Raw genomic sequence first — 23,364 nt, 5'->3', positions numbered from 1 at the left:
GGATTACATTGAAATGGTACCCTGCCTCTTTGGTGCCTGTTCTGATTCATTGCTGAATGATGTTACTCCATGGATGTATGTGCAACATATTATAGCCAAAGACATTGTTGAGTCTTCTGGCTTTGCTGCTCTCTCTTTTACAAGCTATTATTTGCTGGCAGGAACAGGATCCACCAGTAAGGACACAATGGCAGGAAGGGGTAAGTCTGAAAGCAGGATTCTGTCTGCTGTTGCTCTTAAGGCTGATTGACATAGCCAGGTATGGACACTAATTGCTTCCTGGGAGCAAAAAGGCATGATGTTGCCCTCTGTGTGTCCTCAATGGGAGGACCACCTTCACCTATCTTTTCCTTCTGTGCAATAAAAATAATGTTTTCTGACTTGTGCCAGTATAAGTAGTGCTGAGTGATTTTCCTCCTATGCTTTAATAAAATCACGTGTATGAGATGGGGAGCTGTACACATCCAATAAATAAGTAAATAGGCTGAGTGTGTTGTGGCAGGACTGCCTCTGCCTCTCCGGTTATTCATCACAGTCATTTTGTCCTGGGTTGCTGGGCTGCCTGCCCCCTTCTGATAAATCTCTGATTTGGCTTGGTTTTGTTAATTTGTTAATTTTACCCGTGGACTATTGAAACACTGGTTCTTTATTTTTTACAAGTTTATTGGAAGGCTCATACAAAAGATCTAACAGTGGAGACCACGTGTCCATAAAGACCCACTCACAGAAAGGTAAGCAGCTTCTGTGGCTTTTGGAGGATAATGAATTCTCCAGCCAGAGGCCATGGTCAGCACATCTGAACAGAAGACCAGACCATTGCTGGGGCCAAAGTTGAGGAAATATGAAAAGAAATATCTTAAGCCAGCTTTCTTTCCATCCACCTGTCAAGCAACTTAATGCTGCAGTGCAGAAATAAAATTAGCTAACTCTGACTATGTTGCCTAGTTGGATAATGAAACATCTGCAACAAACACTCTCCACAAAGCTCAGAGAGCACCAAGGACCCACAGGCCAACCCTGAGTTACAAATATTCTCTTCTATTGTAGCCTTAGACTCCACACTGGCATACACAAGCATCATGTATGTATTGATCCTGGCAATTCACTATTAACTATTTCACTCTGTTACACTATTTTTCTGTTAGACTATTTCAGGCTCTACAACATTACAGACCAACTAACATTCTTAAAGGTTCGCATTATAGACCAAATAACTTTCTTAAAATTTCACATGCTGCTAAGTCCAGTTCTTTAGGAAGCAAATAGCAAAACAGCAGCAGAAGAGTCTAATACTCCCCCCACCAAAAAAAGGCTACTTAACCCCAATATGGCTGAGTTAAATCTGTGTCACTCATGGACTGGAATGAGGTGAAGGTAATGTAGTGGAGACATTTGTAATTGTCAAGAAATCTTAGTACCTTGATTAATTGCAACTGAGGACATAGCCAGAGTCTTTTTAGTGTATTTTTTTTCCTGCATAGCAGTTAGGCTTCTGGAAATCCATCCATGGAATAATATTGTATCTAAGGCTAAGACTTCTGTCTTCACTCTTCAAAGTAGCCTGTGGGCAATACCTTCACAGCTATTTTTTTTATCATTTTATCAGCAACTGTGTTTGTATTTCTTAAGTGCAAGATTTTCTCAGTAGTTGCTGAGTCTGTGCTTTAATGGTAAGCAATATGTAGCAATCTCTGAATGAATAAACTAATAGCTGATGATTATACCACTGTTTAAAAAATTGTTTGTCTTCTTTGCTGAATATTGTAGTTTGGGAATTGTGGAATATATATTATTTTTACTTCTATGGTCAAATATTCTGAAGTACAATTACCTTCCTGAATAAACTGTTTAAATTAAAACAGATATAATAATAATAATAATAATAATAATAATAATAATAATAATAATAATAATAATAATAATAATAAAGTTGGAAGGGACCTTGGAGGTCATCAAGTCCAACCCCCTGCTCAGGCAGGAAACCCTATACCATTTCAGACAAATGGCTGTCCAGTCTCTTCTTAAAAACTTCCAGTGTTGGAGCATTCACCGCTTCTGGAGGAAGGTTGTTCCACTGATTAATTATTCTAACTGTCGGGAAGTTTCTCCTTAGTTCTAGGTTGCTTCTCTCCTTGATTAGTTTCCATCCGTTGCTTCTTGTCCTGTCCAAAGCAGGAATGTAATTATACTCTATTGTTATAAACACTGATGGCAATGCCTATAGTTCTTTAACATTGATAATTTACCTGGAGTATAATAAGGAAAACATAATTGCTAAGTCTTACTTGTTCTTCCACATCTAATAATGAATGATTCTCTGAAAGCCATCTGCCTTTCATTCTGGGCTGTTATTATATTATTTCCTTAGAGTTAAGCCAAAATAGGGGTTTGTTTGGATATGTCATATCTAATGTTGGTATTAATGCATAATAAATTTTCAAAAGAATTTGTACGATTCCTTAATATTGTTTACACTTTAGCTTTTAGATTATTACTGTTGTATTTCCTCCATGTGTGGAGAAATAAATAGGGATGCATATAAAATGATGCTACTCTGATGCTACTCAGGGGTTCCCAACTGGGGGTGTGAGATGATATTCCAGGTAGTGCGAAAACTTGGTTTTCAAAATTATAGTGTATATGCATAATTCGTTGCTGTTATTTTGAACTTTTGTAAGGGGTGCAAGAATCTATCAGAAGCGTTCTAGGGGTGCGGGGTATAGAAAAGGTTGGGAACCACTGATATAGATTATTTAGCAAAGATTCATCAGAATCTGAAAGCTCACAGATGTGTTTGAACTGTAGCTTTCAAAACTGAAGAAAGCCATGCTAGCTAGGAATTCTGGAGGTGATAATTCTAAATATATATATAGGATTTTAGATGAGAAAAGTCTTCACAAAAGGGAAACTAAATTGTGTGAAATTAGAATTTATTTATTTGTTTGTTTTTTCATGTTTCTAGACAGATGTGGTTGAAGTACTCTCCCTCAAAGAGTATTTATTAATAATGAACTTATAAAATGGAGATCAATGTGTATTTAAGGTTCTTGCTTATTTTTGCATATTCTCATCTGTTCTTCACCTGATGCTTCCAGATTTGTTAAGGACGGGTTTTTGTGTGTTGTTTAGGTTGCTATGCATGCAAGTAAATCTGAAATGATTTACACTTATGTACACTGATTGTACAATTGATAGGAATTGGCTATTGATATCACAAGGACAATTATGGTTTCCCCAAAAGATGAGGGACTATACTTCTTAATTCATTTCTGGTGGAATTTGAGTAGCTTTCTCATAAAATGGAAGCCTAGGGCAGTGATGGCGAACCTTTTAGAGACCGAGTGCCCAAACTGTAACCCAAAACCCACTTATGTATAGTCGGGTGCCAGGTGGGCGTGGCCCATTGGGTGGGTGTGGCCCATTGGGTGGGCGTGGCTGTGGTAGTAACGACTAAAAAGTTCAATCAATCAATTCCAACTTTGCGATATCCTTTTTTTTCCTGCAAGAAGTTGAAATTGATTGATTGAACTTTTTTTTTTTTTGCACATGGTGGCAGAAGCCTAAAGCGAAAAGGTTTTATAAACCCAGCTGAAGACCTAGGACTGGGGCGATAGCACACGTGCCCATAGAGAGGGCTCTGCGTGCCACCTGTGGCACGCATGCCATAGGTTCACCACCACGGACCTAGGGTTTGCGTAATAATGATCTGTCACAATTTTCTCTGTTCCAGCTTTTTGTAGCATTTTTTTTTTTTTTACATAGAATGGCAAAGCAGTTCAAGAGAAAGTGGGTAGATCAACTGATCTTATATGTAGGAGATTATTGTATAGAATTCCAGAGTGCAGCTTTTCATTTTCATTCATACACATGTATGGAAACACCAACTTGTCAACAGAGACAAAACATTCAGATGGAGCCACATCTTTTAACAATGTGCCCCAGTATTGCCCTTGGATTTATTCAAGTAAAGACACCACATGCCACATCATGGCTGATTATTATTAGGCAGTACTTTTGTTGTGCTGAGCAATTTATTCTTATTAGACACAAAACTATTCTACAACTATGTATGGGAGGAGGGCTTTGCCGTTTTCTTGTTCTTTGTCTTGGATTTTAGTGGGGGTTTCTTTTTGGATTAGGTTTGTAATCTTATTTCTATGGAATCCATTGGATGTTAGTACATTGGTGAGAGTGTGTAGTTCGGGTTTTAGGTGTTGTTCGTCAGCTAAGCGTTTTGTTCTGGAGATGAGTGTCTTGGCTACAGAGTTGATCTGTGCTGGGTGGTGGTGTGAGAGAGCGTGCAGATAGCGGTTTGTGTGTGTTTTCTTCTGGTAGATGGTGTGTCCTAGGGAGCCATTGGATTTCTTGTAGACTAAGACATCCAGGAAGGGAAGTTGGTTGTTAGCTTCTGTTTCCATGGTGAACTGTATTTTGGGGTGTAGGCTGTTGAGGTGTGTGAGGAAGTTGTCCAGTTTTTCTTTCCCATGTGGCCAGATTATGAAGGTGTCGTCTACGTATCTGAGCCAGAGTTTGGGTTTGTGATCCGATTTTTCTAGAGCTTGGGTTTCAAAGTGTTCCATGTAGAGGTTGGCAATGACAGGTGAGAGGGGTGATCCCATGGGTGCTCCTTCTGTTTGTTTGTATTTTTGTCCATTATAGATGAAGTATGTGTTGGATAGGCAGTGGTTGGTCAGATCTAAGATGTGTTTGGGGGGGTTATATTTGTTTTGAATAGCTGTCAAGGCTTCTTTGATAGGCACTTGGGTGAAGAGGGATATGACATCGAAGCTCACTAGTAGGTCGCTGGGCTGTAAGTTTTGTTTCTTTATGATCTCTATAAACTGGAATGAGTTTTTTACGTGTGAGGTGATGGATTCTGCATAGGGCTGTAGTTGTTTGGCGAGAAATTTGGCTAGGTTTTGTAGAGGTGAGCCTATGGAGCTGACTATAGGTCTGAGTGGGGTTCCTTCTTTGTGTATCTTGGGGAGACCATAGAGTTTGGGGCATCTGGATGATTTCTCTCTGGGAATGATTCTTTGCTGGATCTCTTCGCTAATGGGGGAGGCTTTTATTTTGGATCTGGTGGTTTTTTCCAGGTAGGTGGTGGGATCTGTATTTAGGGGTTTGTATGTGGAGTCTTGGAGTAGGTTGGTTAATTTGGTTTGGTAGTCAGATGTGTTCATAACCACCGTGGCGTTGCCCTTGTCTGCTGGTAGGATTATTATGCTGGTGTCTTCTTTCAGGTTACGTAGTGCTGTCTGTTCCTCTTTGGGTAAGTTGCTTTTGGGTGGCTTGCTGGTGCAGAGGATGTTGGTGATTTCGAGTCTGATTCTGTTGGCGTCGTCGGGGTTGATTTTGGTCAGGCTGGTTTCAACTCCACATATAATGGTTTCAGTGGGGATGTGTTTGGGAGCGACTGCAAAGTTGAATCCTTTGGAAAGGACATTGGTTTCGGCTTTGGTGAGGATCCTATCTGAGATGTTATGCACTGTTTGTTTCATGTGTGGCTGTGAGGGAGGAGGGGTTTGTTTCTGGCGTTCTTGTAGTCTTCGGAGTTTGTTGGTGTGTGTATCTGTCTTGAGGGTGGTCTGTGTTTCGGCTCTCCAGACGGCGAGTTGTTTGGATTTGTCCCAAAGTGCGGGGTGGATCTTGTTGCTGAGTTTGAGGTGGAGTGTGAGGAGATCTTTGTTAATTCGGTCTAGAGGAATCTTTTTGTGTGAAGTTCATTTCTGATTAGGGCCAATTCTGTTCTTTTCAGGATCCGTTTGGTGGCTGCAGAGTTGGAGTGGAATTTCAGTTGGAAACATGTGGGGATTAGATTTTGATCTCGGCAGTTGCGTAGGAATGCGAGGTCGCATAAAATGGAAGCTCTTTGGACTTCAAGTTTTTCATAGGTCCTGGTCAAATGGTAGATTTCCTCCCCGTAGAGGTTCGATATTTGTTTTCTGAGGTTTTCGCGGGTATTTGTATGTAGGTCTTTGGTTGTTCGGGTTTTCTCCCATCTACCAGAAGAAAACACACACAAACCGCTATCTGCACGCTCTCTCACACCACCACCTAGCACAGATCAACTCTGTAGCCAAGACACTCATCTCCAGAACAAAACGCTTAGCTGACGAACAACACCTAAAACCCGAACTACACACTCTCACCAATGTACTAACATCCAATGGATTCCATAGAAATAAGATTACAAACCTAATCCAAAAAGAAACCCCCACTAAAATCCAAGACAAAGAACAAGAAAACGGCAAAGCCCTCCTCCCATACATAAAAGGCACCACAGACAGAATCAGTAAGATCCTCCATAAACACAACATCAAAACAGCATTCTGCACAAACAGAAAAATATCCACCATCCTTAGAAACCCCAAAGATAAAATTGAATTAGAAAATCAAGGAGTATACGAAATCCCATGCACCACTTGTCCCACCACATACATCGGACAAACCAACAGAAGAATAAGTGCACGCATTGAAGAACATAAGAACTCAGTCAAAAAAGAGGAACCAACATCTTCCCTGGTCCAACACCTTAAAGCCACAGGACATGAAATTGACTTTAAAAATACCAGAACCATTGCCAAAAGTGAACATTTTAACAACAGAATAATCAGAGAAGCCATCGAGATAGAAAAACGCCCACACAGCATGAACAAGCGAGATGATACCTCCCGCCTACCAGCCATTTGGAAACCCGCCCTTATTGACAAACGACTCCCTAACACAAAAAATGATACCAGACCCACACTCACAAAAACCACACAGGAGGCCACCACCACACATCCACGCAAAAAACAAACCCAAAGCCACACCGATGACAAGGCACGACCACAAACCAGAAGCCAGACCACAGCTGCATCATTAGCCACTTTAAACCCCTCCAATCCATACATGAAGCAAACTGACACCTCCATGAAGAGGAGACACGACCACGAACGCGAAGCCAGAAAATAGCAAGGCAGCCCAAAATCTTAAACCCCTCTGCAACTCAGACTAACCTGAGCACAACCAAACAGAACACTCCCCCAGCCAATCAGAGCACAGCCAAGCCCCTAACCATTCAGAACACACCTCCACCCAATCAGAACACAGCCAAGCTCCCACCCAATCAGTTCATACCCCCACTGGCAGTTAAAAGGAATAAACAGCTAAGACCACACATTGCTGCTCAAAGCACGAAGCTGAAAGCACCAGCCTGAAGATGACGAATGGGACTTCGTCGAAACGTCGCCAAGACACTTCCAATTTTACGTGGGAGAAAACCCGAACAACCAAAGACCTACATACAAATACCCGCGAAAACCTCAGAAAACAAATATATATATACATACATACATATACATATATATACACACACACAAATACCCCCCCACACACAAACACACACACCTATAATAAAGGTAAAAAAGAATATATGCAGTGTTATCTTCATTTTAAATATCAAAAGGGTTTTGCGGCTCCCAGTGTTTTGTTTTTGGTGGGAAACGGGTCCAAGTGGCTCTTTAAGTGTTTTGGGTTGCCTACCCCTGAACTAGACATACCCAACTCCAGCAACCATTCCTTATATGTTTTAGCCTCCAGTCCCCTAATCATCTTTGTTGCTCTTCTCTGTACTCTTTCTAGAGTCTCAACATCTTTTTTACATCGTGGTGACCAAAACTGGATGCAGTATTCCAAGTGTGGCCTTACCAAGGCATTGTAAAGTGGTATTAACACTTCATGTGATCTTGATTCTGTCCCTCTGTTAATGCAGCTTAGTACTGTGTTGGCTTTTTTGGCAGCTGTAGCATACTGCTGGCTCATATTTAAGTGATTGTCCACTAGGACTCTGAGATCCTTCTCACACTACTATTGAGCAAGGTACCACCTATACTATACGTGTGCATTTCGTTTTTCTTGCCTAAATGTAGAATCTTACTTTTTTCACCATTGAATTTCATTTTGTTAAATAGGGCCCAATGTTCAAGTCAAGTCAAGATCTGTCAAGATCTGTCTAGATCCTTCTGTATCTTAAGCCTATCTTCTGGAGTGTTGGCTATTCCTACCAGCTTGGTGTTGTCTGCAAATTTAATGAGTTCCCCATCTATCCCCTCATCCAAATCATTGATGAAGATGTTGAAGAACACTGGGCCCAGAACAGAGCACTGGGGCACCCCACTACACACTTTCCTCCATGTAGATGCAGTTCAATTGAGGACCAAACACTGAATACGGCTGGTCAGCCAGCTCCAAATCCATCTGGTGGTGATGCTATCTAACCCACATTATCAAGTAGTAGGTTGTGATCTATTTTATCAAATGCCTTACTGAAGTTCAAGTAAATTACATCCACAGCATTCCTCTGGTCCACTAATTTTGTCATTTGGTCAAAGAATGCAATAAGATTTGTCTGGCGTGATCTGTTTTTGACAAATCCATGTTGGCTTTTGGTAATGACTTTGTTTGCATCTAGGTGTTCACTGATTTGTTGTTTGATTATCTTTTCCAGAATCTTCCCAGGTATTGAGGTCAAGCTGATAGGTCTGTAGTGTCCTGGATCTGGTTTTTTTCCTTTTTTTGAAGATGGGAACTACATCAGCTCTTTTCCAGTCCTCTGGTAGTTCCCCAGTGCTCCAGGATCTTTGAAAGATATAGTTCAGTGGTTCTGAGATTACATCTGCCAGTTCCTTCAGAACCTTGGTCTGTAATCCATCTGGTCCTTGTGATCTGAACTCGTCTAGGGTGGACAGGTGCTCACTTACCATTTTCTTGCCTATCTTAACTTATGCTTCTAATCTTTTTTTACAGTACTGTTTTTATAGATTAGACTGTTTTTTTCCTTTGTGTAAAGACGGATGCAAAAAATGAGTTAAATACAGTGGTGGGATTCAGCCAGTTTGCACCAGTTTGGTAGAACTGGTAGCTAATTTTTTGTTGCCCAGGCCCAGAATGGACTTCCGGAAGCAGCATCCACACATTCACATATTTGAATCCCACCACTGGTTAAATAGTTCTGCTTTCTCCCTGTTGCTTGTCACCTTCTTGCCATTTTCTCCCACTAATGGACCAATCATTTCCTTAACTTTTTTCTTGTTGTTTACATGTTGAAAGAAGCTTTTTTTGTTATTTTTGACTTTTGTCTCAAGCCTTAGTTCATTTTGAGCCTTAGCTTTTCCTTTGCAGGCTCGGGCTATTTGCTGACATTCTGCTTTAGTTATGTGCCTCCCCTTTTTATACTTGTCCTTTTTGTCTTTCAATTTATCAGAGAGTTCTTTATGCAGCCATGCTGGTTTCTTTTGAGAGCTATTATTTTTCTTCTTTGTTGGTATTGTGCTAGACTGGGCTTTTATAATCTCACTTTTCAAAATTTCTCAAGCTTCTTGAGTTGTTTTACCCTTGAGGATTCTCATCCATGGAATCCTTCCCAAGCTGTCTCTAAGTTTATTGGAATTAGCTCTTTTAAAGTCCAAGACTCTAGTTTGACTGTGTTCTATTGTTTGTGCTTGCATAATGTTGAATTCCAATATTGCATGATCTCTCCCCCACCAAGGTTTCTGTGACTTCAACACCTTCTATCATTTCATCTCTGTTAGTGAGAATTAGGTCCAATATGGCTAATCCCCTAATCCCCTTCTCTACTTTTTGGCAGACAAAGTTGTCTGCTAGGTTTGTCAGGAATCTGTTTGATCTTCCACGTGGTGCAGAGTTTGTCTTCCAGTTGATGTCAGGGTAATTAAATGTTAAATTTAATTGACCACTTTTTCTTCTTCTTTTGTACATGATTCTTTTGTTGTTGTTAGTTTTGTTTGTTTTATTATTTTGTATTTTATTATCTATGATACAACAAATAATAATAATAATGATAATGTAGAATATTTAGGTGAACAACCATACACTTGTTTCTTAATCGTGTGGCACACAACTATATTATGTTTGGTAAATATTATTACATTTAGAGGTATTTTTACATATATCTCTTAAGAAGATTTTCTAAACATTTATGTATGTTTCCCTCTCTGTCAACCACAGAAAATGATACAAGAATGTGATTGGAGCCTGGTATATATCAGTGTGTATGGATTTTATTCATTGCCTTCTTGAGTAATTCAGAGATGAATGGTTCACAGGTAGTTCACAGATTTTGTTTTTAAATTTGAAGATTTCATGCAGACTTTGTACAACAGTAAGAATGGATTCAAAATCTATATTTGTTTTGGTAGTGCTTATAGTTATGCAGATGGACCAACCGGAATTATTGGCTTAATGCAGTCTGCTCCCCAACCTCATTATGATGAGGAAGTACAAAATAGAATGTGTTGATTCTAATTGTTTTCATTACATGTTGATTCTAATTGTTTTCATTTCCATCTATGTGGAAATTTTGTTTAGGGCTTCTTCATGCAAGTCTCTCTATCAAAGAGCCCTGTTGTTGTTTGGAGGATTATGCCACAAATTCCCAGCCCAGCTGAATATCCAAATCATATGGTTGATTTATTATTGGAGTTATTGTTAGATAAATTTCCATCTTTCTCCAAGAATTCAAAGTGACATCCATCACATCCTATGAACATGATCTTTATGAAGTAGGTTGGAATATGTGACAGGGATTATCTCAAGGAATCCAGTGAGCTTGCAGGAATGAGGTGAAGCTGATCCTAAATCTTCCCAATCCTAATTCAACATATTAATCATTAGATTATATTCTAGTACTCTCTTAGATAAAAGACAACATTTGCTTTTTCTCTCAAACTATCAATGGATGTAAGGCAAAGAAATCTGTCTTTTTTCATAGTTTGCACTATTAGGAATATGCCGTGAAAGAGATGGGAAGGGCAAAGAACTGGAAAGAAGCAAAGAAGAATTTGCTCCGTACAGGCACTGCAGTCATCATAATTGAAGCATAATTGTGATAATTCCTTGCTCGGGCAGACTGACCCTTGGATTAATTTGCCTCATGCAGCAATCCGTTTTTGCATTTCTGTTCCCAGCCTATAAATTATTTGCAGTGGGATAGAAAATCACTGCTTCTGCAATACAGGACAGAAATACTAATACAGGACAGAAACACTAATCTGAGTTACCAGGAAAATGTATTTTTGAAGTGCTAGTCAGCACTCTACTCCCACCTAGCCTTCCTCCAACCTGATGCCCTTCAGAAGTGATGGAGCTTCAACTTGCAAAACATCCAGCCTGTATGACTCTGAAGAGTTGTCTCAGTGTACTAAGGACCAAAAGCCAGCAAAAAAAATCTGTTTTACTTTATTAAGTGCAAAATGCAAAACAAGTAAATAACATCTCTATGTAAGCTAGAATCAGAATCTGGGACTTCTTTCACATCTCTTTTTTTTTTTTTAGCCACTGTATGACTTCACACCTTATTGGAAAGGTACACTGTTCACATAGCTGTGAACAGTGCCTCCTAGGGGTGACACTGGGAGTCAGGAAGCATACATCCATCTCTAAATGATTTTGTTGAGTCCCACTGACTCAACAAATAATGGATCCTTATTAAAACTACTGTAAGCAGCTTGCATTGACCCAAAGAATCCCCAGTTAGTGACAAGGGTCCCATTTCCCAGATTTAGCATTAAATTCCAGATCAGCTGCTTTTGGTTAGATGAATCAGCTTCAACCCAGATTGGGCAGTTTAAAATTAAGCAGGCAATTGTGTTCCAACTTTGGGTAGTGTTCCTTTTGTGTGTGAGTGTGACAACACCTGCAGCATCACATATAGTCAGGCATCTTGTGCATGTCTAGAGAAGCCCATAAGCAATCTTTGGATTTTTATAGCTCTCAGGACCATTTTGCATTCCAGGTAGTGATATATACAGATGTAGCTAAGAAGTAGTATATTATTTGTAGAAAAGTGGCAGGCGATTCGTATGCAGGGGATCCATATTTGGGTCCAGTCCTTGACTGGAAGGAATACTGCATGAACCAAACCTTAGTCTTTGTACAGGGCAAGTGTGTGTGCGCACAATCCACACCCATATGCAGAGCACGGGCACTTTCAGTGTGTGTTCTAGCACACATTACCATTCATACAGCGCCGCCCCCTCACGCTTCCCCCTCCTCGCTCTCTCTCTGTGCCCCTCCCTTCACTCCCTCTATTTCTCTGCTGCTCTCTTCCCCCCTCCGTTGCAGTTCTCCTTTCTTCTTCCAGAGGAAAGGTTCCCCCGCACCCCCACCCCTCCACTCCTGCTCCAGTGGGGGGGGGCGGCTGAGAAGTAGCTTCAGCAGTAGGCAGCCCTCCCAGACTCACCACTATGGCCCCCCTGGGGGATGATGTCTGAGTCCTTGTGGACAGCGCTCTCCAATTTCTCTATGCCCGATTTCCTTGACAGCAGCATGTTTCGCCGCACTAAAAGGTAAAAAAGGTACCAAGGGGAAAGGGAGTGCTCGCCTCCATCCCTCTTCTTCTCCATCCATTGGTAGCCCCTCCCCATGCTTCCCTCTGTTGCTGCCCCTCCATCCTTGCTGCTCCTGTCACTTTCTTCCCTGCCCCTCCTCCTGCTCTCTATTTCTTTCTTTTTCTTTATTTTCCTCCTGCGGCATCCTCCTGCCCTGAAACGCACAGACTCTAAGGCTATTTGTGTCTGTGGGGGTGGTGGGGTGTGATTTCCCCCTCCCTGCAAATCCTGGCCAGGCAGTTCAGGATCCCTGGGGAGGAGGCTGGGGGGGGGGGCTGCAGTGGCTGGTGGGGATGTGGCGCAGTTCATGGAGTAGGGATTGGGGGAAGGGCTTGGGAAGAATAGGATGCCATGGCAACAGCCAGGCAATGTATATGACTGGCAACCCAGCCTATGGAGAAGTGGCATGTTCTTCCTTTTGGTCTGTCCTTCTCTGCACCTTTCTCCCAGATTCCAGCCCAGGAGTGCCCCATCCTCTGAACCCTTTGCTCTGTGATCTGTGAGGATGGTGGGGAGACCAGCGAAGGGGCTGGAGGGAGGGTGAGAGTACCTGGGATGTTACAAGGTGAGGGAGGGGCTGATTTATAGTAGATGGAGAGAGGCAGAGCCAAAGGCATTTTACTGTTGATTCAGAAAGATGGGTGCCTGGAGGCTGAAAGGGAGGGAGTCAGGTGGGGCAGACATTTGGGCTTCTGCTCTTCATTGTGTTTATGCTACCACAGCTGGTACTTAAGAATCCGACATAGGTTCTGTAGCATTTGGAGATGACTGTATGGAAAACAATTTAGAACAGCATAAACTCTTCCCTCTCCCATTCACTGCAGCAACTGATAACTGCTATACAGCAATAATGCGGTTCCTATTGGGTTGGGAGGGTAGTGGTGGGCAAAGCCTGGGAATGGATGCAGATGCCGTGCTCCTGATATGCACTATGCACCTAATGCAACACAGCTGCAGGATTGCTAGGCTGCAGAATTGCACTTTTATCTCTGCAGGTCTCTATGGATTGTGCCACTGTTAATGTTTGCATTGAGGTCTAGCTGCTGTGCTAACATACTAGAAATTTACATATTTCCACCAGAGAGTTTCAGTTAGCTATGTCTCAGCTATCTTTCTGTACAGAGAATAGATCCTTTGTTTAAACATTGATAATTAGAAGGACTGATTTTGGATTGATAACTCAATAAAAAGATAAGATGGGAAAGTGGACATATGCAGGAGATACGTGTCTTGAGGAATGCAAGGGTATAATCAACATAGATGTAAATGATATAGCTCAACCTAGTGACCAGGTGGTTTATAGTAATTCTTTGCATGGAACTACAATAGTAAAAGAGACTTAACCCAGCAAGTTTACGCTTTTTTAAAGCACAGAATGTCTGGGAGACTTAAACAGCACAATATTTGTAGCAAAAGAAGGGAGCAGGACCACAGAAGAGACAGAGAAATACCTTCTGTCCCATTGCTCCATCTATAGGAAAGCTGTGTTCTAAGTTATTCAAGAATTACTTTATTTGAAAAATATTCCTAATTTGTTAATTGGCTGAATGTGTTATTTGAGGAATTCTGACCAGCATTTGTAAGGATTATTTCTCAATAGATTGACCAAGTAGGTTAGGCTGAGAACTGAAAGACTTAATACTGTAACTAAGCAGGAATCCAACTGTATTTTGGGCACTGGAGTTAGAAAAATGAAAAAAGCAGAAAACAGTTCCTGTTACTTCGTAATCTTGGCTATGATTTCTGTAAATGTTTAGAGAAATAGCTGCAAATTAAAAGCTAGCCTAAATTTGATAGTTGCAGCCATATTCCTTGTTCATTTTTCTAGTCTTCTTTAACTTGGGGTCTTCCAAGTTGAATGTAGTGGTATACATCCAGATAAGTTGAATGTAGTGGTATATATCCAGAAGAAATGCTTTCTACCTTGTACATCACAGCATCTCTCTGGTATTTACTAAAGCAGCCAGAGTTTTTCAGCTTTCCATGCAAGTCTGAAAAGAACCATCCTTATCATGTCTTTTTTTTCCCAAAAGCATTGTGCTTGTTCTTGCAAAAATCTGATCTACTTCTTCCTAATCATTTTCAAAATTATCACACCCTCCCTAGCCAAAATCTCTAGATTAGGATTAGAAAAATTGAATAGCTTATATGCAGTCAGGTTTACTCCCATGTGAAAAGGTCGGCATACAATAATTGAGCTGTAAAGATCCAAAGTATAGATGGAAGCAGACAGACAGACAGACATAGAAAGCCACTTTCATATGGCTGTCTAGAGGTCATCTGGAATTTTACAGTGCAGATAGGGAATGCCTAGAAAGTATTTCCCAGTACTTCATTACCTATATATTCTAGTCCTATAAATGAGCATGAAACATACATTGGGAGTTAAAATCAATTTCAAAATAAAAATTCTGGAAGCAGTGTGAAGAAAGAGAAGGGACCTCCAATTCACATGTCCTGTTTGTTAAAAAAAAAAAAAAACAATCCCACTGCTCTTTTGCATATGCATGGCCTGACAGCAGAGCAAGCCAGCTGCACCCTTTTTAAAGCACTATGGAAATGCGGAATATGAATTGTAAACCCGTAATCCTATTTATTTCCAGATATGCAAATGAAAGAGCCCTCTCTTCAAAGAAGGGTTCACTGTTTTGTCTTAAGTACTCACTTTAATCTTTTATACATAAATATGCCACATTTTTATGATAATTTTTTTCAGGGCACCTTAGAAAGTTCAACAGAAATAAAATAAATGAAAGCCAACAATTACATTGGTATGTAATCAGTAAAAGTAATTTATGGCATTTTCTTGCAGTAAGATTCTAGCATGGGATTGCTGGGACCGAGGCTTTTTTTCTTCCATTGCCCCGAAGATGAACTTTCCAAATTATTCCAAACTTAATTCATCTTTCTCAGTGGGGACAACTATGAATCAGGGAGTGATGTGAAATCACATAATGATTCACTATATGGTATGTTAATAATGTCTTAAGAAATTATGTAAGAAAGCACTTTAGTTCACCCAGCCTGTGTAATGATTCTTCTATGAAGTGTCTGGTAGCACCTTTTCAGACTAAGAAATGTATCAAAATGCATACACTCACTTCATATGATGCGGGGCTTGGCTCCTCCTACATTGTCTTTTATGAAGTATGTAAATTTGTATGAGAGTTTCTATAAGTTGGATGTCTTAGATCCGTGGTGGCGAACCTATGGCACGCGTGCCACAGGTGGCAAGCAGAGCCCTCTCTGTGGGCACATGCACCCTCACCCCAGGAAGCCCAGTCCTAAGCTTCAGCTGGGTTTTATAAAACCTTTTCGCTTTAGGCCTCCACCGCCGTGTGCAAAAAAAAAAAAAAAAGGTTCAATCAATCAACCAATTTCAACTTCTCGCAGGGAAAAAAAAGATCTCGCAAAGTTGTAATTGTTTGATTGAACTTTTTAGTCCCACCCAGTCTGCCGTTATCACCACAACCACGCCCACCCACCCAGCACCCGACGATACATAAGTGGGTTTTGGGTTGCAGTTTGGGCACTCAGTCTCTAAAAGGTTCGCCACCACTGTCTTAGATAATCAAAGGTTACATGTGAATCTCCTATTTTTGAAAGCTCAATTGAAAACTGAAATTTGAGGGACTATCTCTCCTCAATTACATCTGCTCTTCCCACCAGATAGGGCAGACATGTCAAACACAAGGCCCGGGGGCCAGATGCAGTCCACGAAGTGGTTTCATGTGGCCCGTGAAGCCATCCTGGAAACAGTGAGGGAATGGCCCCCGCTGCCTTGGCCCTGGCCCAGGCCAGCCAGGAGCCAGTGTACAATTTTGTGGTGGCCATCTTGGCATTTGCCCTGGTGGACCATGCCTTGACACTTGCCCCAGTCCCACCCCCTTCTGCCAGAGACCCTCAGATCTGTCCCACTCCTGCCCAGGCCCCCCATAGGCACCCTTGATGCGAATGATGTAGAACTGACCACACCCACCCAGTAGGCCACACCCACTCCATCTACACCCACCCATTAGGCTGCACCCACTCTGGCCACACCCATCTGCCCCCCCAGGGCAACCGCAATGCTGATGCAGCCCTCAGTGAAATTGAGTTTGACACCCCTGTGATAGGGCAAGAGAGGCACGCTTCAGGTCCTGTCTTTCAGGGAATCACACTTGATAGGCCTGAGGAGGCGGGACTCCTCTGCTGTTGCACCCACCTTATGGAACATTCTCCCCTTCCCCCCGAAATGAGGCCAGCTCCATCCATCGTCAATTTCCTGAAGTCCCTGAAGATCTGATTTGTCATTGGTCCTGTAGATCTCAGCAGACCAGTGAAATCTTGAGGTGGTTCCATTGCTGATCAAATCTCTTCTTTGCTTTTTTATTAAATGATTGTGCTTGACATCTTTATTGTTTTTATTCTCTTTTTTTGCTGTAGGCTGCTCAGAGTCTCTTCTTATGAGATGGGCAGTCATATAAATTTAATAGACAGACAGACAGACAGACAGACAGACAGACAGACAGATCCCCAAAAGGTATATGGAAATGGCTTTCACTTTCTTCCAAATGCCATTTTTTAAAACTTCCCAATCTGGCCCAAGTCCTGCGATTTCTTTACCAGAGCTACAGAGTGTAACATCAACACTTGAACTTGGCTCCCAAAGACACATAATTCAAAATATTATAAGCAGTTAATAGTGATGAGGTTTGGTTAGACTATCAAGACTTTGCTCTTAAAAAGAATCCCAATCCTGCAAACTTAAAATCACAACAGACCTAGTTCTCTTTTCTGAGAGGACAGATAATTTCTGAGATCCATAATCCCAGCCCTTATTTGGAGATTTGACCTTTTTGTAACATGGTCCTGTTTGAGAGTTTGACAAGTGTATAGATCTCTTCTGAGAAAAATATATTTAAATGCATAAATATGTTTAAATGCATAAAATAAAAAATAACAATAAAGTTGTATTTTTCCCCATCCAAGTTTATAACTCCACTGAAATCTATCCATGCACCCTCAGAGGATCTGTGGATCCCAGACTTGTGCTGGCTGTCAATAAGCAACTAAGACAAATTCATGTTGTTGATATTACCATATAAATTCCTGAAGAATTTGACCCCAATTAGTATCAAAGTGTCTGTATATTGATACTTTCCATGGATCTCCTGGTTTTAATTCAGTGTTGGAACGGCCAGAGTATGATTGTGCAGAATAGGGCCTTCTCTGTGGTCATGTCTTATTTATGGTTGTAGAATTTCACCCTAGGAGAAGTCATTCTGTCTCACCATAATATGGTGAGACAGAATGACTTCTCCTAGGGGGAAATTCTACAACCATAAATAAGACAATCATTCAAGTTTTAGAAATACCCATTAAAAAAAACCCCTTCAACTGATCGATGGATACAAATATTTGTCATCTAATTGAAGAGAAAGTGTCAGATGTAGAGCTGCATAATCATGGATGATGTAGGGTGTTTTGTTGCTTGTGGTGGAATGAAGTTCAGTTCACAGGAAAAATCTCCTCTACAGTACCTTGACTGAGATGAATATGGGCTGAAAAAGCAAGAGCAGTCCTGGCATTAAGCATGTTTGTTTCTGCAAGGCTTGTTCAAGGGACCTTTCTATTGTTTTCTCTCCTTTGGCTACCACAATTCACTACTTCTAATGGTAGGGGAAATTCAGCATGGGACAAAAATCTATGAAAAATTTTGTGTGTGTGTGTGTGTGTACATGATTTATCCTTAATAATTTTCCTTGATTTTTTCCGCCAACCTCCTACTCTCCAGATGTTTGGTTAATCAGAATAATCAGAATTAAGTGTATTTGGAAACCATAAGGATTGACTTCTAATACCATTAAGTAATTTAGAATGAAGTATTTGTATAGATCAGACACCAAGTAATAATAATTGCTGTTGAATAGGATTCCACAAATCTCCCCTTGATCATAACCATTCTTACAAATTTTCATAACTGGTAACCTTCATTTTATCATTGCAGAAAAGTTGTTGGAAATTATGTCTGGCTAATAAGTGGTGCGTTGATTTTCTTTGATATAAAGCAACAATTTGGATGCTCATTGGCTATTCTTTTCAGAATGCATTCCTCTATGTCACGGGGTGATGTAGAACTAACCACACCCACCCAGTAGGCCACACCCACTCCATCCACGCCCACCCAGTAGGCTGCACCCACTCTGACCACACTCACCCAACCCCCCCCCCCAGGGCAACCGCAATGCTGATGCGGCCCTCAGTGAAATTGAGTTTGACACCCCTGAGTTAGAAAGTCTGATGGAACTTTTTTTTATCAATAGTCCCACAAACATGTGGCGAAGGCTGAGAAGTGAACGGAGAAACGGAATGCAGCTGAAAGGCAGGTTAATAAAAGGGGGGGAGGCGGGGGCGGGTGCAGCAACCTTACTCTGCACAGGTATTGATGCAGGTTGCTCGTGGACGGGGCTGACAGCCTAGGACAGGGGCGACAGTGCACGTGCCCACAGAGAGGGCTCTGCGTGCTGCCTGTGGCACGCGTACCATAGGTTTGCCACCACGGATGTATAATATAGGTGGTTTTTTACTTACAACCATTTGTTTAGTGACCATTTGAAGTTCCAACAACACTGAAAAAGATGGCAGTTTTTCACACGACCATTGCAGCAGCATCCTGGCAACTGGTGTGTATTTATTATATGGTTGCAGTGTTCCAGGGTTATGTCATCGTTGTTTGCAGCCCTCTGGCAAGCAAAGTCAGTGAGGAAGCCAGATTCACTTAACAGCTGTGTCCCTAATTTAACAACTGCAGTGATTCACTTGACAACTGGGCAAGAAAGATGGTAAAATGGGGCAAAACTCAACAACCGTCTTGCTTAGCAATGAAAATTTTGGGCTCAGTTGTGGTCTAGGATTATCTGTATAATAATAATAATAATAATAATAATAATAATAATAATAATAATAATATAGCCAAGATATTGTAATGGAGTTTGGCTTGGACAAATGTGCCACACTTACTATCAAACAAGGAAAAATAGTGAAAACTGAAGGAATCAAGATGCCCCACGAAAATAACATTAAGAGTCTGGATGAGGAAGAGTACTACAAATACTTGGGTATCCTTCAAGCTGACAACATCAAGCACACTGAAGTCAAGAAAAAGATTAGAGGTGAATACATCAAGAGAGTGAAGAAGATCTTAAAGTCCAAACTCAATGGAGGAAATACCATAAGGGCAATCAACACCTGGGCAATCCCAGTCATTAGGTACACAGCTGGAATAGTGGACTGGACTCAAGCAGAACTAAAAGCAATGGATAGGCAGACCAGAAAAATAATGACAATGAATCATGCCCTTCATCCACGCAGTGACATTGATAGACTTTATCTACCAAGGCAAATAGGTGGGCGTGGAATGCTACAAGTACATCAGATGGTTGAAGAAGAAAAAATGGCTTTGGAAGAATATCTGAAGAACAATGATGAAGATGCACTGAAATTAGTATATCAGGAAGGCTTACTAACTACTGGAGAGACCAAACTGGCCTACAAGAAAGACCAAATGAAGAACAGAATAGAGGCATGGGAAGACAAAGCACTACATGGCCAATACATGAAAAAAATAGCTGGGAAAGCAGATAATAATAAAACCTGGCAATGGCTAAGAGCAGGAAAATTGAAGAAAGAGACCGAGGGACTAATTCTGGCTGCACAAGACCAAGCCTTAAGGACAAATGCATACAAAGTCAAAATTGAGAAGACAGCAACAGACAGTAAGTGCCGCCTATGCAAAGAAGCTGAAGAAACAGTGGACCACTTGGTAAGCTGTTGCAAGAAGATTGCACAGACTGATTACAAGCAGCGGCATGACAAAGTAGCAACAATGGTGCATTGGAAGATCTGCAAAAAATATCATTTGCCTGTAAGCAAAAACTGGTGGGATCATAAAATAGAGAAAGTCATAGAAAATGATAAAATTAAACTGCTCTGGGACTTCAGAATTCAAACAGACAAGCACCTGCAACATAACACCCCAGACTTAACAATTGTCGATAAGAAAGACAAAAAAGTCTGGATAGTGGACGTGGCAGTGCCTGGAGATAGCAGAATAGAAGAGAAAGAACTGGAGAAGATAACAAAATACAAAGACCTACAAATAGAAATAGAAAGACTGTGGCAAAAGCAAGCAAGGGTAGTACCAATAGTCATAGGCTCCTTGGGCGCAATCCCAAAACAACTGGAGCACCACTTGAACACCATTGGCATTGACAAATTCGCTATTAGTCAATTGCAAAAGGCGGCCTTATTAGGAACTGCTTCCATCCTGCGACGATACCTGTAATACCATCAAACATCCACATCTGCCTATCCCAGGTCCTGGGTAAGGACTCGATAGGTAGACAAAATGCCAAATCCAGTCTGAACATCTGGCTGACTGTGCGATGATCGATAATATAATAATAATAATAAAGTTGGAAGGGACCTTGAAGGTCATCAGGTTCAACCCCCTGCTCAGGCAGGAAACCCTATACCATTTCGGACAAATGGCTGTCCAGTCTCTTCTTAAAAACTTCCAGTGTTGGAGCATTCACCGATTCTGGAGGCAGGTTGTTCCACTGGCTAATTGTTCTAACTATCAGGAAGTTCCTCCTTAGTTCTAGGTTGCTTCTCTCCTTGATTAGTTTCCACCTGTTGCTTCTTGTCCTGCCTTCAGGCACTTTGGAAAATAGTTTGACTCCCTCTTCTTTGTGACAGCCCCTGAGATATTGGAACACTGCTATCATGTCCCCCCTCGTCCTTTTCTTTATTAAACTAAAATATTTTTTATGAAAGCTGTACCCCACAATTCAATGTGAGAGTTTATTTTTGCAAAATAGGTCTCAGGCAAAAGAAAGCGCCATGTTTGAGGCCTTGAAAGTTCTGCCAGTTAAACATTGAGAGGACTTTAAATATACGGTGCTAAATGATTCCTCCTAATGCTTTAGGACAGCATTCCCAACCTTTCCAACTCTGTGGATCAGCAGCAGCGGTGGGAGGGGGGAAAGGGGATGGATTCGTGTACGTGCCTGCTACTTGCACTAGTGGAGCTTCATGCACAGGTGCGTCGCTTGCACAGAGGGTTGGGGAACTGTGTTTTAGGATATATCATGATCCCACCTATTCTCGCTGAGAAGTCATGGGTACTGGTCCAACATATCTAAAGGCCATCAAGTTGGAAAATTGCGCTACATCCATCTGGAAAATATTTCTTAGCGGCCTCTTTGATTAGCCACTCGTGATATCTAAAAACCAGAAGTACTGCAAATCATTCAACATTACCTTGTTTGTGATACCATAGGTTTTCTTGGACCAGTGGTATGTAAGGCATGCTGACAGATGCAATACATCGTAAATGTATGGAAAATATATTTAAATTACAGTCATTCACAAAGCATTATTGGCTGGAATGCCACATAAAAGAAGCGCATAGAAGACAGATGGCAAGACATGAACATGAACAAATTAAATGTGTTCATTTTTATTTCCTTGTGTCTGATCAGAATATAGAATATAGTTTTATGACATGTACTTTCCCTCCCTTCACAGGACTGGTTTTCAGTAGAGTAGTATAGAAGAGTAAATTGTATTACCTGCCCTTTTCCTGTTCGGGTTGTTCATATTTTGTCAGCATGGAATTGCAACAAGTAGTAGATATCAGGACTGGTACACATCAGCAAATAATAGTTCATAATAAATAACTGGACGGTCTCTGAGCTGCCATGCAACCTGAGGATCTGACAGCATTAGGCTTGGGCAGACATCCAGCCTTGTCTACAGCTAGTAACCTACACCATAGTGTTTTTGTAATACTGAACAACAAGCTGGCTGAACAAGCTGGCAGGATAATGCCAAAATCCAACCACTTGCACCTGAGGAACTGCGAGGTAATCCTAGTTGGTCCTTGTCAAGGTGCACATCTAAATGGTACCAGCCCAAATTACATACTGTATATATTCTGGCAGAGGATCTTTGTTTTGAGTGCTTTGCTTATTGTATAGTTTGTGTTATATAATATGACAGTTACTTATAGTCTCCTCATGGCAAGGTGTGACAAGTGTGGAATTGAGTCTTCTATGCCATGGGTGGAAGGCACTATTAAATGACTTTAGGAAGAGAAAATAAGGTTACTAATCATGCTTACAGGTGTTATTTATTGATTATTTAAATTTTTTGTTTTGCCTTGCTCTGCTACTGTGAATGGAGCTTCCTAAACAGCCAGTGTCCTCCTGTTTGTCTTTCAAGGGAGAAAAAAGCTGAAAATCTGATGGTCCTAGTTGTCAAGAATGGATCCAAAATTTCTAAATTTAAAAAATATGTGTGAGAGAGTGTAAGCAAAAGAGAACCTAGAACTTAGAGCTCCTGTTGGAAGTCAGGTTGAAGGAATAAGAGAACTCGGTAAATCCTTCCTCTTTTCAACATCTGTTGATAAATCCTTCCCATTTGTAATGGCCTCCCATTGTGGTAGGTTTGCATCGTGTTCGATCCATGACAGTAACCTTTCTTCCTGTAGTTTCTCTTGAGAAATAAAACTTGATAAATAAAACTGGTCTGATCCTAGAAGGAGGTCATACTTCACTTATACAAAAGAGAGGTCTCTGCTTCGACAGTTAACAGAGTTCAAGCAGCAGGGCTGGGAAAATTGTCAGCTTGAGACCAAGTAATCAAAACAAGCAACATTGTGTAAGACAGATCAATGGTCTGACTCAGTGGAACAATCCAACTTCATATTTCATTGCTGAGCTAATAATCAAGTGGGAGATTGCGAGTTTGGAGTAGTCAGTCAAGTTGAGCTGGAGATAATTAATTGGCCAAATTTTCCATCTGTGGTCTTCTAACTCTTCTAACAACTGCTTCCTGGTTGGCATTCTTTATCCATGCACACCCTGATTTAGGCCTTTCTTCTTTCCTGCTCTTTGTACAGCTGCCGAACCAGTAACAGAAAAAGCCT

The 23,364-nt window shown here is 41.1% G+C and overlaps 1 protein-coding gene across 5 annotated transcripts in view; it reads left to right on the top strand.

Moving 5' to 3' along the window:
• LOC120297125 (microtubule-associated serine/threonine-protein kinase 1-like) overlaps positions 1-23,364 on the top strand; it is a 67,993-nt gene that overhangs the window by 24,341 nt on the left and 20,288 nt on the right. For 2 of the 5 annotated variants that reach the window (XM_039319389.1, XM_039319386.1), the window contains exons 1-2: positions 11,670-12,350; positions 23,338-23,364. The exon at positions 23,338-23,364 is cut by the window's right edge and continues 62 nt beyond it. In XM_039319389.1, coding sequence (XP_039175323.1) covers positions 12,265-12,350; positions 23,338-23,364 — 113 coding nt within the window. In that variant the 5' untranslated portion in view covers positions 11,670-12,264. Of the gene's footprint in view, positions 1-11,669; positions 12,351-23,337 lie in introns of those variants that run through there. The other 3 variants (XM_039319388.1, XM_039319387.1, XM_039319390.1) reach the window with 2 other exon arrangements.

This window comes from Crotalus tigris, unplaced genomic scaffold, assembly GCF_016545835.1.
Source record: "Crotalus tigris isolate CLP2741 ecotype Arizona unplaced genomic scaffold, ASM1654583v1 scf7180000023584.419172, whole genome shotgun sequence".
Taxonomy (NCBI): domain Eukaryota; kingdom Metazoa; phylum Chordata; class Lepidosauria; order Squamata; family Viperidae; genus Crotalus; species Crotalus tigris.
This window is presented reverse-complemented; position numbering and strand designations above follow the sequence as displayed.